This window comes from Dasypus novemcinctus, chromosome 6, assembly GCF_030445035.2.
Source record: "Dasypus novemcinctus isolate mDasNov1 chromosome 6, mDasNov1.1.hap2, whole genome shotgun sequence".
Taxonomy (NCBI): Eukaryota; Metazoa; Chordata; class Mammalia; order Cingulata; family Dasypodidae; genus Dasypus; species Dasypus novemcinctus.
The window spans coordinates 49,908,862-49,921,014 of record NC_080678.1 but is presented as its reverse complement, the minus strand read 5'-3'; the positions used below and the strand labels follow the sequence as shown (position 1 = coordinate 49,921,014).

The 12,153-nt window shown below is 39.3% G+C and overlaps 1 protein-coding gene across 3 annotated transcripts in view; it reads right to left on the bottom strand.

Annotated features, from left to right (window-relative positions):
• Positions 1–373: 373 nt before the first annotated feature.
• The window catches only part of CEP55 (centrosomal protein 55), a 29,693-nt gene continuing 17,913 nt past the window's right edge, over positions 374–12,153 (bottom strand). For all 3 annotated transcript variants that reach the window (XM_071215769.1, XM_012521256.4, XM_071215770.1), the window contains exons 6-10: positions 7,781–7,931; positions 6,226–6,539; positions 4,430–4,501; positions 3,612–3,737; positions 374–1,771 (exon numbers count right to left, since the gene is read on the bottom strand). In XM_071215769.1, coding sequence (XP_071071870.1) covers positions 1,574–1,771; positions 3,612–3,737; positions 4,430–4,501; positions 6,226–6,539; positions 7,781–7,931 — 861 coding nt within the window. In that variant the 3' untranslated portion in view covers positions 374–1,573. The remainder of the gene's footprint in view (positions 1,772–3,611; positions 3,738–4,429; positions 4,502–6,225; positions 6,540–7,780; positions 7,932–12,153) is intronic.

The following is a 12,153-nucleotide window of genomic DNA, read 5'->3' as shown; positions in this document are numbered from 1 at the left end:
ACCAACTGTGGTTGAAGAATTGTGTTCTTGGGATTATTGTATAATTTCTATGGTCAAAAACCAAACTATAGGGAAGCAGATGTGGCTCGACCAGTTGGGCGCCTGCCTACCACATGGGAGATCCCAGGTTCAGGTCCTGATGCCTCCTAAAGAAGATGAGCAGGCGCTGCACCTACCACGAGCAGACACCACAATCCAGCAGACGCTGCAGCCCACAGGCAGTAATGTGGATCAGACTGTTGGGCACTCGCCTCCCATGTGGGAGGTCCCAGGTTCAGTTCCCAGTGCCTCCTGCAGAAGGTGAACAAACAATGAGCAAAGAGACAAGAGCCATCTGGGGGAGGGGTGATTAAAAGAAAACAACACCAAACTATATAATTTAGATATTTATTTTTTGCCTTTGTACAAATAATATTTATTGATCAAGAGGTGTTATCTGATCAACGGTGATGCCTGAAATCACCTACTTTTGGTTCAGATATATCTTTACCTTCTCATCTTACCCTGTGTGCTAATCTACAATCCCTTGATACTCCTTTTAGTTTAGAAATCTTAGAATACCAGTGGCTATATACATATATGCTAGAAATATTAAAACTTATTAAATACTTTTATATTTTTTCCTTTGTTACTAACAGTAGTCCAGTGTTAAGCATTTTAGAAAATGTGAAATAAAAAAATTTTGGTTTATACAAACTATATATAAAAATATCTATACAGATAAGCAAATATCTGAAAATTACATTGCCCAGCTTTAAGAAGTACTAAAAATAAATAAAATAACCTCAAATCAAATCAGGGCTAGCTGGTTTTGTTAAAATTCATGTTAACAGTTTCAGCTGACTACAAGTGCGAATGAAATTCAAATTAAAGCTATTGCCAATTAACAGGAAAGGAACCATTGTGTGTGGCCACTTAAGAGTGTGCCTTAAACAGAATCTGCTTTGTGCTAGGCACATAGCTGGTTTTACAGTTTCAACAGTAAGCAGCAATAAAGATCCAGAAACTTCCCAACTTTTCCAATAACCGCTCTATGATAGTGAGGGAAAAAATGAGAAAAGTATCTTTTTGGGGATTTTTTACCAACTTTTAACACAGGACATAAAATCTGAATTCTAGATTTCCTAAGTTGTTGGATAAGATATAATACTAAACAGTAAGATTGTTGGTTAATTAGTTTTGATTTTTTAAAATATCAAAGTTATTAAATAAGCCACAAAACAAAACAAAAAAATTTTGCTTACAGATGCAAATATTGCACAAGCAGTAACCAGAATTATCTTTTCTCCATCAAGTACATAAACAGCGCAAAATGTTAGTCTCAGTTTACACTGCTAACCACATCTGTCAGTTTCATTGAAGCCTGATGATGAACCATCTCAGGGAGGTATCACTGCCAAGGAAAATGCAAAGCAGCCAAGAAATAAATAATTCACTGATCTGCCAGCATTTTAAAGGAGGATAGGCGATTTCTTAAGCAAGAGGTGAAATATGGAATTCAAAATGTCCATAAGCTAACACAAGATACAGTATATTAAATCTTTTGACACAAAAACACAGGGTAATTTTTTTGCTATTTTGAACAATATTCAACATGAACAAGGAGATCTCGATGCTCAGTGGCTGGGTACTGAATATTGCACTTGGGACATTCCACGAGGCTTTCATTTAGTGCAGCCGGGCTCTTTGGTGAGGCAACTTTTACTCTGTTTTCAGTCTCTCCTTGGAAAGTGACTAAGGGCTCTGCGAAGGCCAATTCATGAGGCTGCTTCTGAAAAACAAATTTCAAACGAATGCCATTTGTATATAAGGCTCATAATTCAACAGTTTAACTGCTTCCCAAATGCTCTAGCTGCTTCAGCCCTGCAGAAAGATTTTCTTGTTGAGTCTCTGCTCACCAGTATTAGAGTGGTAACGTAGTAGGTAGTTATGAATAGAAACTATTCAGGAAATACCGGGATTAGGTGTTTATATGGATACGTTTTATTAAAACATTTAGAGCCAAATGTAAAGGTATAGGCCTGTGTGCAAGGCTGACTAAATTGGCTAGTTTTGTAAAAGAGGAACAACTTCAGCAGTTGAGGAATTAAGAGCAAGAGAGAATTTTAGAAGATCAGTATATACATAAAAATGGTGAAGATATTCTTTAATACATTTAAGACTTTCTTTTTCATGTTTTTTTTTTTCCTGAAGAACTAAGAATAATCAATAAGGCTTAAAAATGACTATCTTGCCACCTGCTGTAGACTATGGACAGAAGGAACACAAAGAAAGGTACAGAGACATTATGACTCATTTTACATACCATCTGGCTATGAAAAACAGTCATTACAGAAAATGAGTTATAAATTTCAATTTCAAATATTATAAATGGTTAAAATCAATGACATACTAAAGAATAGAGCCAAAAACATATTTTCTGTAATTTTATTCAGACAGAAGTTACAAAAGATTTTTTAAAAAACAGTTGCTTTTTTCCCATTTGAAAACTGAGGAATAATATTTGTAGCATTTCATCATTTGCAAATATCATGCAGTAAGTACTAGGATGATATATAAAATATGTACTAATGGGACATATTCTCAAACACAGACCACAACCAGTTTGGTCTGAAAACTTATTAGTAAGATGAAAATAAATAAATCAAAAAACATTCCCTCTTAGAAACAATGTTATTTAAAAGATGATTAGGGGAGCGGACTTGGCCCAGTGGATAGGGTGTCCGCCTACCACATGGGGGGTCCGCGGTTCAAACCCTTGGCCTCCTTAACCCATGTGGAGCTCGCCCACGCCCAGTGCTGATGCGCGCAAGGAGTGCTGTGCCACGCAGGGGTGCCCCCCGCATAGGGGACCCCACACACAAGGAGTGCATCCCGTAAGGAGAGCTGCCCAGCACGAAAGAAAGTGCAGCCTGCCCAGGAATGGCACTGCACACACGGAGAGTGGACACAGCAAGATGACGCAACAAAAAGAAACGCAGATTCTCATGCCACTGACAACAACAGAAGCGGACAAAAAGAAGAATATGCAGCAAAATGGACACAGAGAATAGACAACTGGGGCGGGGCAGGGGAAGGGGAGAGAAATAAAAAATAAATCTTTAAAAAAATAAATAAATAAAAATAAAAGGTGATTATGTTTTCAGGGTAACCCACACAATGTGCCTAATTCATAAAAAAGTATACTAACAGTAAATGTTCATTATACCTAACAATGGCATTGCTTTCTTTTTTAACAGAAAAAAATAATTTCAGCTCAAGATTCTAAGATTCCCCTCCCTTACTCCTTCCCTCCCCTAGGCCACATATTTTTTAATGCCTCTAGGTCACAGCAGCTGAGTGGGGAGGGGAGGTGAGGGGGATTGAAGGGGAGGCAGCAGTATCATAATCATTACCAAGAGGTACAAAATTGTCCCTCTTTCTAGTGCTCTGATTCAATACTCCAAGAGCAGTTGCTTCAAATGAGGCTGGGGCTTTGCTTATTGATTTGAGATACAGCTGTTCACTAAAATGTACTGTCATAGTTTGGGAACTAACTTGATATGTAATTAGCAAGATGACAGAAAGAGACAGAAGAAAATAAGTTCTAATTTTAATGATTCCAGACTCACCAAGGATTCCAACTGTGTTATTTGACTTCTCGCTTTTCGGAGCTCCTTGAGAATTACATGCAATTGATGTTGCATATTTTGACGGTCAAGTTTTTCATTTTCAAAGTCTAAAGTACATGCCTGCATCTGGAAAATGCACAGGATAAGACAGGATATACATACTGTCTAGCTTTCTTGACTGGAAGCTTGTTTATTAGTACAAGACACAAGCATTTGTTGTGCCATTATAGAATTCATCTGAACAAAGTGTTATATTAATAAATGAAGATGTTTTTGGTTGAGGATTTGTTTAGACAAGTAGCAAAGCCAATGCTTGAAGTATAAATGAGTGAAGGCAGCTTAAGAAATTGCTGGATGGAAATCTGCACCGTCCCCCTCTCCATCTTCTTTTTGTTGGGAGAGAAAAACAGGGACGAGATAGCTATTAACTGGTTTGGAATTTACTGAGAATCTCTACTCTAAATTCTAAGAACAAATGGTGCCTCTCTGAATTCTGTTTGAAGTTATAAGGTAGCCCCCTGTTAGAAGATACTGCTAAACTAGAATAAGAACTGCAGATGCTGCTGCAGAAAAGCAAAATTTGCCAAGACCAACAACTACCTGCCAAGAAAACTGCCCCTCACCCTCAAAGAATGTGGTTTAGCAGTAACAGATATATATGGCTAGCACAGATAATCTTTTCAAGTATTTTTGGTTAAAGTCTCTTAATAACATTCTTCACAACTTTCAAATGGTTATCTATAGAATAGTGTAAATATGAAGAAAAATGCCATTTTCTAACAGGTTGAAGTGAATTTAGAAGAAACCCCAGTATGTACCTGTTGTTCCAGTAGAGCTACCCTTGTTTGTTCCTCTTGCTGCTTTAAAAGAGATGTGTAAAGAAACTGAACCTGTGGGATGTAAAGAGAACCAGTGTTATCACATCTGACCTTTTATCACTTGACCTGGAATTCATGAGGCGCTCACATCACAGCCTCACGTCTCTAACAAGGACAACACCTGTTAGGCCGGGGTGAGTCATTCCAGCTGGCTATTTGCTTGTCATCTACGCAAGCAGCTGAGCGTATACCACCTTGACTGAGCGTTCCCCAAGGCACATAGACTGACAGTTGGTAAAGGGCACAGAACTCTGCAGGGGCCCCACCCACTTTCCTGGAGGTTTTGACATCTACTAATACTGCCTTGGCTCCTGGGCAGAAGAGTTGGAATAAAATCCTTAATGATTTCTGCTTAAACTTTTCCAAATATCACTACTTTCACCTGCAGGTGGAAGTGAGTATGGTAAAGGCTAAGAAGGCAAATGTTTTAGACTATTAACATTTTCCTTCTCTCAACTTATGGAGAATTTTCAAAATTACTGTTCTAATAGCAATAACTGACATTGGCCTAGTCCTTTAGTTTACAAAGCACATTTACATTCTCTTAATTGACTTCCACAAAAGTCCTATGAGGCAAGGAGAGGTTGTTATTAATTTTTTTTTAAAGATTTGTTTAATTTATTTATTTCTCCCCCCTCCCTTCCATTGTCGGCTCTCTGTGTCCATCCACTGTATGTTCTTCTGTGTCTGCCTGTATTCTCATTAGGTGGCTCCGGGAACCGATCCTGTGACTTTCCGGAGTGGGAGAGAGGCAATTATTCTCTTGCACCATGTCAGCTTCCTGGTTTGCCGCATCTCTTATTATCTCTCCTCTGTGTCCCATTTTGTTGCATCATCTTGCTGCACCAGCTCTCCACCTGGGCCAGCACTCCCATGCAGGGCAGCACTCCTGCGTGTACTCCATGTAGGCCAGCACTGTGTGGGCCAGCTCGCCACACAGGCCAGCTTGCCTTCACAAACAGGCCCTGGGCATCGAACCCTGGACCTTCTATATGACAGACAGGAGCCCAGTTGCTTAAGCCACATCCGCTTCCCAGTTATTTGTAATTGACAGATGAATCACCTATGAGGCAATGATTTGCCTACACATCTTGGACTGGGTTCAGGTATAGGTACTGATTCTGAAATCATATTCTTTCTATTATTCCACACAAACTTAAATGAGTTTCTGTCAAAGTAGTATACAGTTCTAATAATTCTAACTTAGTAACTCTAACGTTAGTAAGCCTTCTTGGCATAAAGGTGGGAGTATAGTGAGAACATGAAGGGTATATTGGGAATTAACTTGATCATAGTTTTCACCATGATCAAGATGCCAGCCTAGCAATTGGCCTTGATTCCGCTCTTCACCTCCCACTTTTGTTTATGGTTTCTCAAGCATACCTACCTCGCTCCTTCCTCAGAGCCTTTCTGTAGGCAATTCCCTCTGCCTGTAAGAAACTCCCACAGAGAACCACTAGCCTGGCTGGTTCCTTCTTGTCATCAGGTCTTAGCCCAAAGAGTATCTCTTCAGAGAGGCCTCCACTGGCCTGTACTTCTCTCTTTCATATAACCCTGTTTTATTTTCTTTAGTTTACTTGTGGGATTCCATTTTAGAATGTAAACTCCCATAGGGAAGGAACTTGTTTTGTTCCTTGCTGTATCCATAGTGGTTAAAATAGACCCTGACATGCAGTAGGTGCTCAAGGGAAAACTATGAATTATAGAACCATGGAAAAGTTATTAGTTTGGTTTACCTGAGATAAGAGCTCTTCAGACCTCTTCTTCTCTTTTTCAAGTTTTTCTCTAGCAAGATCATTCTCTTCCTTGAGCCTTTGTATTTTTTCAGTTTTGTGCCTCTCATCTTCCAGATGTTGTACATCTGCCTTTCTTTGTGAACACAACAGTTGATTTAAATCTTGAACTTCTTTTTGGGTTTCTTCATATTTTCTTCTAAATTCACTAAGTTCAAAACTCAACTGAGTTATGGTTTTTCGTTCAACCTCAAGATCTTTCTTTGCATTTGCCAAGAGATTATTGTAATATTTTTGCTTTTCTTCTTGAAGATAACCTATGACAAACAACATTATGGCACATGTTATTTTATAAAAGAGATCAAATTCCTGAATAGTTAAACATCAAACATATTTCTATACACAAGATCATTTCCTCAGCTTACAAAATAATGCGTAAAAAGATACAGACAATGGTTAATATTAATATTTCGAATAGGAAACAAGTTCAGGTATATTACTTGAAGTTGTGAGACAAACAAATAAAGGAACTAAAAACAGAAATAAAATGATTCTGTGGGGAGGAAAAGTAACTAACGACTAAAGAAGATAAATCAAGAAAGGAATATAAGCTTAATGTATAGATATGAAGATAATTGTCCAAATTAAAAACAGAAATGTTAAAAGCAGCTGCCCCTGCTGCTTTGGGGATAGAGAAAGGTAGCGCAGGGCCCTTCTATGCTATTACTTAATAAGTGCTTATATTACTTTGATGAGAGAAAGGAAACTATACTACCAAAGACAAATATTAGACCCAGCCTCCAAATCATAAAATTTAGGATTTTAAAATAAAACCAAATCCTACTTTCCTATGTAGTAAACTTACAGTCACTACAGTAGTAACTTTGTTCCCTTTGGGTCAAACAGCTTTGAGTTACCTCTTTACAGGCATTCCCTTTTTATTTTCCTTTTAGTATCAGAGTTATTTTAAATATTCAAATGTAAAACTCCAGCCTTTCTTTATGTAATTCCAGGCTTCAGTCCTGGATTGAAAAAGACTATCAACCTTTTCACAAGTGAGAAGCATGGGCACGCCTCTTCTTTTCCAAGCTTATCAGCTGGACTTGCTGAACCTACTTCCTCCTCTGTAAATCCTTCCCTACCTCTCAGAGTTCTTGTAAAACTCTATTGAGATCATTGTTAGGAAAACTGCAAAGCACCTAGCATCATTAGTAAGAAACGAGAGAGTCAAATGACTGAAGAATCGTCTATAAAACATATTCTTTCTCCTAGGGTTGATACGAGTAAGTGCTGAAGGAGGAGGAGGACATGGAGAGGTAGAGATAACTAATGTGACTTCAAAGCTGCCAGAGTTGCTCTTTACCATGTGCCTTGTGCCCTCCTTTTATTGGAAAACATTAGGAAATAAAACAGACTTGCTAAAATGGCACTTCTTACTTCAGGGCTAGATTTGTTCCTATTTTACTTTCTAACACATATCTATAAAAATCTAAATTTGATGAGTCACTCCTTTTGGAAAATGTCAGGCCCATCCCCGAAAAACATTTTTAACCAGTACCTTCTGATTCAGTCTTTTTTGTTTGCTGTGGGAGTGAATGAGCAGCTGTTTCCGAATGCTGTTCCAACTCAAAGATCTTTGCTAAAAGTCCTTTTACATAGACCTCTCGCTGCTGATCATATACAAGCCACTGCTGATTTTTCTCCAGAGCCTCAATGTAAAGATGAAAGAAAATGAACCATAAAAAATAAAAATCCACATATCTTAAAAGCGGACAAGAAAGCCCAAGTGATGTAGTTTTCCAACACACAAAAACTCTTAAGGCTCACAGCATAATTATGAGCAACTATTGTATGGTCTGTGGTAAAGAAATACATTCTAACACCACACACCTTCAGAATAAATACCACAGCAGAGTCTCGTACACGGGTTAAGTTTTTCTGCTGTCTCTTTTCCACAGCTTCTCTGTGTCTATCCACACATCTTTCTGTGTAAGCAAGAATGCCTTGGTGGCAGTCACGGAGAGGTGCTGCTCAGATACCACCTTCAGGAAAGCGCCACTTCCAGCTGTGAGGAGTAAGGTTAGCGGACAGCCCCCAGGTGTTAACGCCTTCAAGTCTGTCTCAGTTTTTGAGCTGCGCTGTGTGGCCCCAGTCAACAACTGAGGAAGAAACCAGCCATTTCCAACCAACGTGGGACTGTCTGCTCTGGAGCAATCTTTGCTGTGGAGCTCCCAGAAATTACCAAGGTTTTGTGGGGCTTGCTTCAGGGTCTGATAGCCCCCTGCCCAATCTTGCTTCCTCCCTTTTCCTTTCACAGATATTACTCCCCAATAAACCATCTGCACTCCTAGTTCCATCTGTCTGCTTCCCTGAGAATCAAACTTAAATAGCTGCCATTTCTCTTTTTCACCAATTTTTATCCTTTACATCTTTAGAATCCAATTAAAAATCCCAAACTGGGATCACTCACCTGCTTGTACTATGGCACTGAATTCAGTTATATAAATACCTATTTATTTTTAAAATTATTTTATCAACCATCTTCAACTTACCTGTTTGTTATTTCTCTCAGACAGTAAATTTCTTAAAATGGCAGACCATGCTTTTCTGAGAGGATTCCCAGTTTTTGCACACAATATATACCCAAAAAAATTATTTAGATGATGAGATAATATTAATAAAATAGGGGAATGGATGTGGCTCAGGAGGGTGTGCAACCACCTCCCACATGGGAGGTCCTGGGTTCAATTCCTGGGTGCCAGGAAGCAGACTTGGCTCAACTGATAAAGAGCATCTGCATACCACAGAGGAAGTCCAGGGTTCAAACCCAGGGCCTCCTGGCCCATGTGGTAAGCTGGCCCACACGCAGTGCTGATGTGCGCAAAGAGTGTCGTGCCACGCAGGAGTGTCCCCCACAAAGGGAAGCCCCGGTGCAAGGAATGCACCCCATAAGGAGAGCCACCCTGCATGAAAGAAGTGCAGCCTGCCCAGGAGTGGTGCCGCACACATGGAGAGCTGATGCAACAAAAAGAGACACAGATCAAATAGACACAGAGAGCAGACAACGGGGCGGGGGGAAGGGGGGAGAGAGAAAAAAATTCCCAGGTGCCTCCTAATGAAGACAGCAAACAAGGAGCAATGAGCAAAAACAATTAGCAGACAACAAGTAAAGACAGTGAACAAACAACAAGCAGACAATGAACAAAAACAAATGAGCAGGGAGCAGATGTGGCTCAAGCAACTGGGCAGCCATTTCCCACATGGGGGGGGCCAGGTTTGGTTCCCAGTATCTCCTAAAGAAGAAATGAGGAGACGAGCAAAATAATGAAACAGATGAGGAAGCCATGGGGGTGTGGGGATAAAATAAAATAGGCTATATCCACTTAAGTTAGATGGTAAGAAGGAAGGTGATTCACTTTACTATTACTACTAATAATCATTTTTCATTTCAATCACATCTTTCCCTCAAGAAACTTGTTTACTTTCTGATGGCCTTACTAAGGCCACCTAAGCACACAGTTCCAAATCTTACAAAATCACATCTACATTATCTGTGGATCGTAACACTTTATCTGTGACAAAACATCAGCAAATACTCAGGTCAGAAGCAACATTAACTAACTTCAGTCACTAAAACAAGGTGGAATACGTGGACAAAGGTGAATAGATTTATGGCATTTTTTAAAAAACAAAAAGTTTTATTGATACTGTTGTTAACTAGGACAAATTCATATATCCTCTGCTTCTCTCACTGTTCTTAATCACTCAATCCTTGGAAAGTCAGTAGAAGGCAAAGCAAAAGGAGTCTGTCAGGCCAGCCATCCCTAAGAATTGCATACTACCCCTTCCCCTTGCCTCGCACCCCCAGTTTTGACAGGGGAGGCGGCAGTTTTGCTATAGGAAGGAGGGCACAGATTCAAGTTGAAAGTTAGCCAAGAAGACAACTCATCTGCTGGTGCTAGAGAAAAAAACTTGAGAAATTGTTACATAGCACCAACATGCAATCAGATTATAACTCTCTTCTCCTTTCCAGTCTAGGTGTTTATTCAAGAAGTTGGAACTGTCCCCCTCTTCTATGTTCCTGAGAGGCTAGGGAAATAAGTCTCAATGGCTATTTGAGCAAAGAGGACATGATAGCACACACATTAAATGTTATGGATGAAGGGTCCCAGAAGGAGAGTGCACATGGTGGTGGGTCCTGGGCCTAATGCCTCTTCACAATGGCCCAGTTCATTTGTACGGAGCCCTTTGCCCTGCCAACCATGCAGTGACCTCTCTACCCTCACGGTAATGCCTACTTGAGCAATGACACGTCATTGGATCTTGAACTGTTTCTGGATTAAGAGAAAAATGATGTGTCCATTTATTTTTTGTTCAACAGTAGAAATCCTCAGTTGGATGGTAATTTCCCCACTGACAGAGTGAGATGAGATGCAGTCCATTACAAGAGTTTTCAGTTAATTAATACAATGATCACTATTTTAGAGCAAAATTGTTACTCCTATGTAGTTCAGTCGAAACTCTTCCACAGTTCCCCAAAGTACTAAATCATTTTAAAGCTAAACATATTAATAAGAATTTTTGAAAGTTTCATAACACCATTTGTTAAAACTGAAGCGATGTTCCCTTAGGCTGACATTAAAATCTTCCACAATCTGTCTCTTCTACCTCTTTAAGCTATAATCTGGTCGTTTCTTTCCTCCACTGCAGCCTTGTTCCCTACATGAGTATCCACACCCTCTGTGCATTGCCTAAATTCTTCTCTCTGCTCAGAATGCCCTAGAACCTCTCCTATCACCTAGCCCACTTAAATTCCATCTTTTCATCAAGTTCCAAAGAGTTCAGGCTTCTTTCTGAAGACTCTTGACCATGATTTCCCTCACCAAACTCTCTCTCCTTGCAAGCCAACAGTACTTTTGCTGTTGCTCCAACCCATTTAATTTAGCACCTTATACTTGTGACCTTGATTGCTTCCTAATGATACTTCTTATCTTAACTAGATCACGAGTCCCCTGGGGAGCTGTTTAATCATTTTTAAAAATAATTTCATGAATGAGTTCATTGCTTCCATTGCAAGTGGCTATCTGAGAAACGTTTCTGAATGATGATGGGGAAAAAATGGCTGCAAGAACCAGCAAGCACCCAGCAAGCCCTTTAGCCCAGAACTGATTTGCGAGCATGCAGGGATGGAAGGACAGGATATGAAAGAATCTAGCAGTTCCTTATACATGGCAGAACAATAAATTTGGAATGATTCAAAAAACAATCTAATACTTTTAAAAATCTATTACTTATGAACTAAATAATATATGAAAATTTAATCAAAACCCCTCTATAATGGAACTATCATAGTTGTTTCTACAATTTTACAAGTGTTTAACATGTATGCCTCATGTCATAATTCATCGCAGACCTGTTGCAGTTTATTATTGTCTGTGGTTGAAGTGGCGGCCAGCATGTATAATCTCACATCCATCAGGACTGCAAGAAAGAGAAGGTATAAACACAAGATTCTTGACAAGAAAAGTTGCATGGTATAATTATACTGAAAGAAACACTCAATTCTCTTTGAATTCACCCTGCATTTTTGGAAGTGTCTCTAGAGGGCTGAGATGAGATAAGTGGTAAAGAACAGTACTGGTTTTTAGCATTCCCCAAATATGTGTAACAGGTTTTCCCTCAAAGAATATTAGTTTTGTATGGCAAGGCGTATATCCCATTCTTTTATATCCAATAGGAGCTGCTATAAAGTATAGTAATTTGGACTTTAAAAAACCTGTGTCAACAAATCTCATTTTTCCAAGAAACGATATGGATTTCAGATTAATAACTCCAGGGAGAACTGCGCAGATAACCCTATCGACCTTAACAGGATCTATTACGCCTAGATAGGAGTCTTCTATTTTAATTTCAATCTGAAAATACAATATA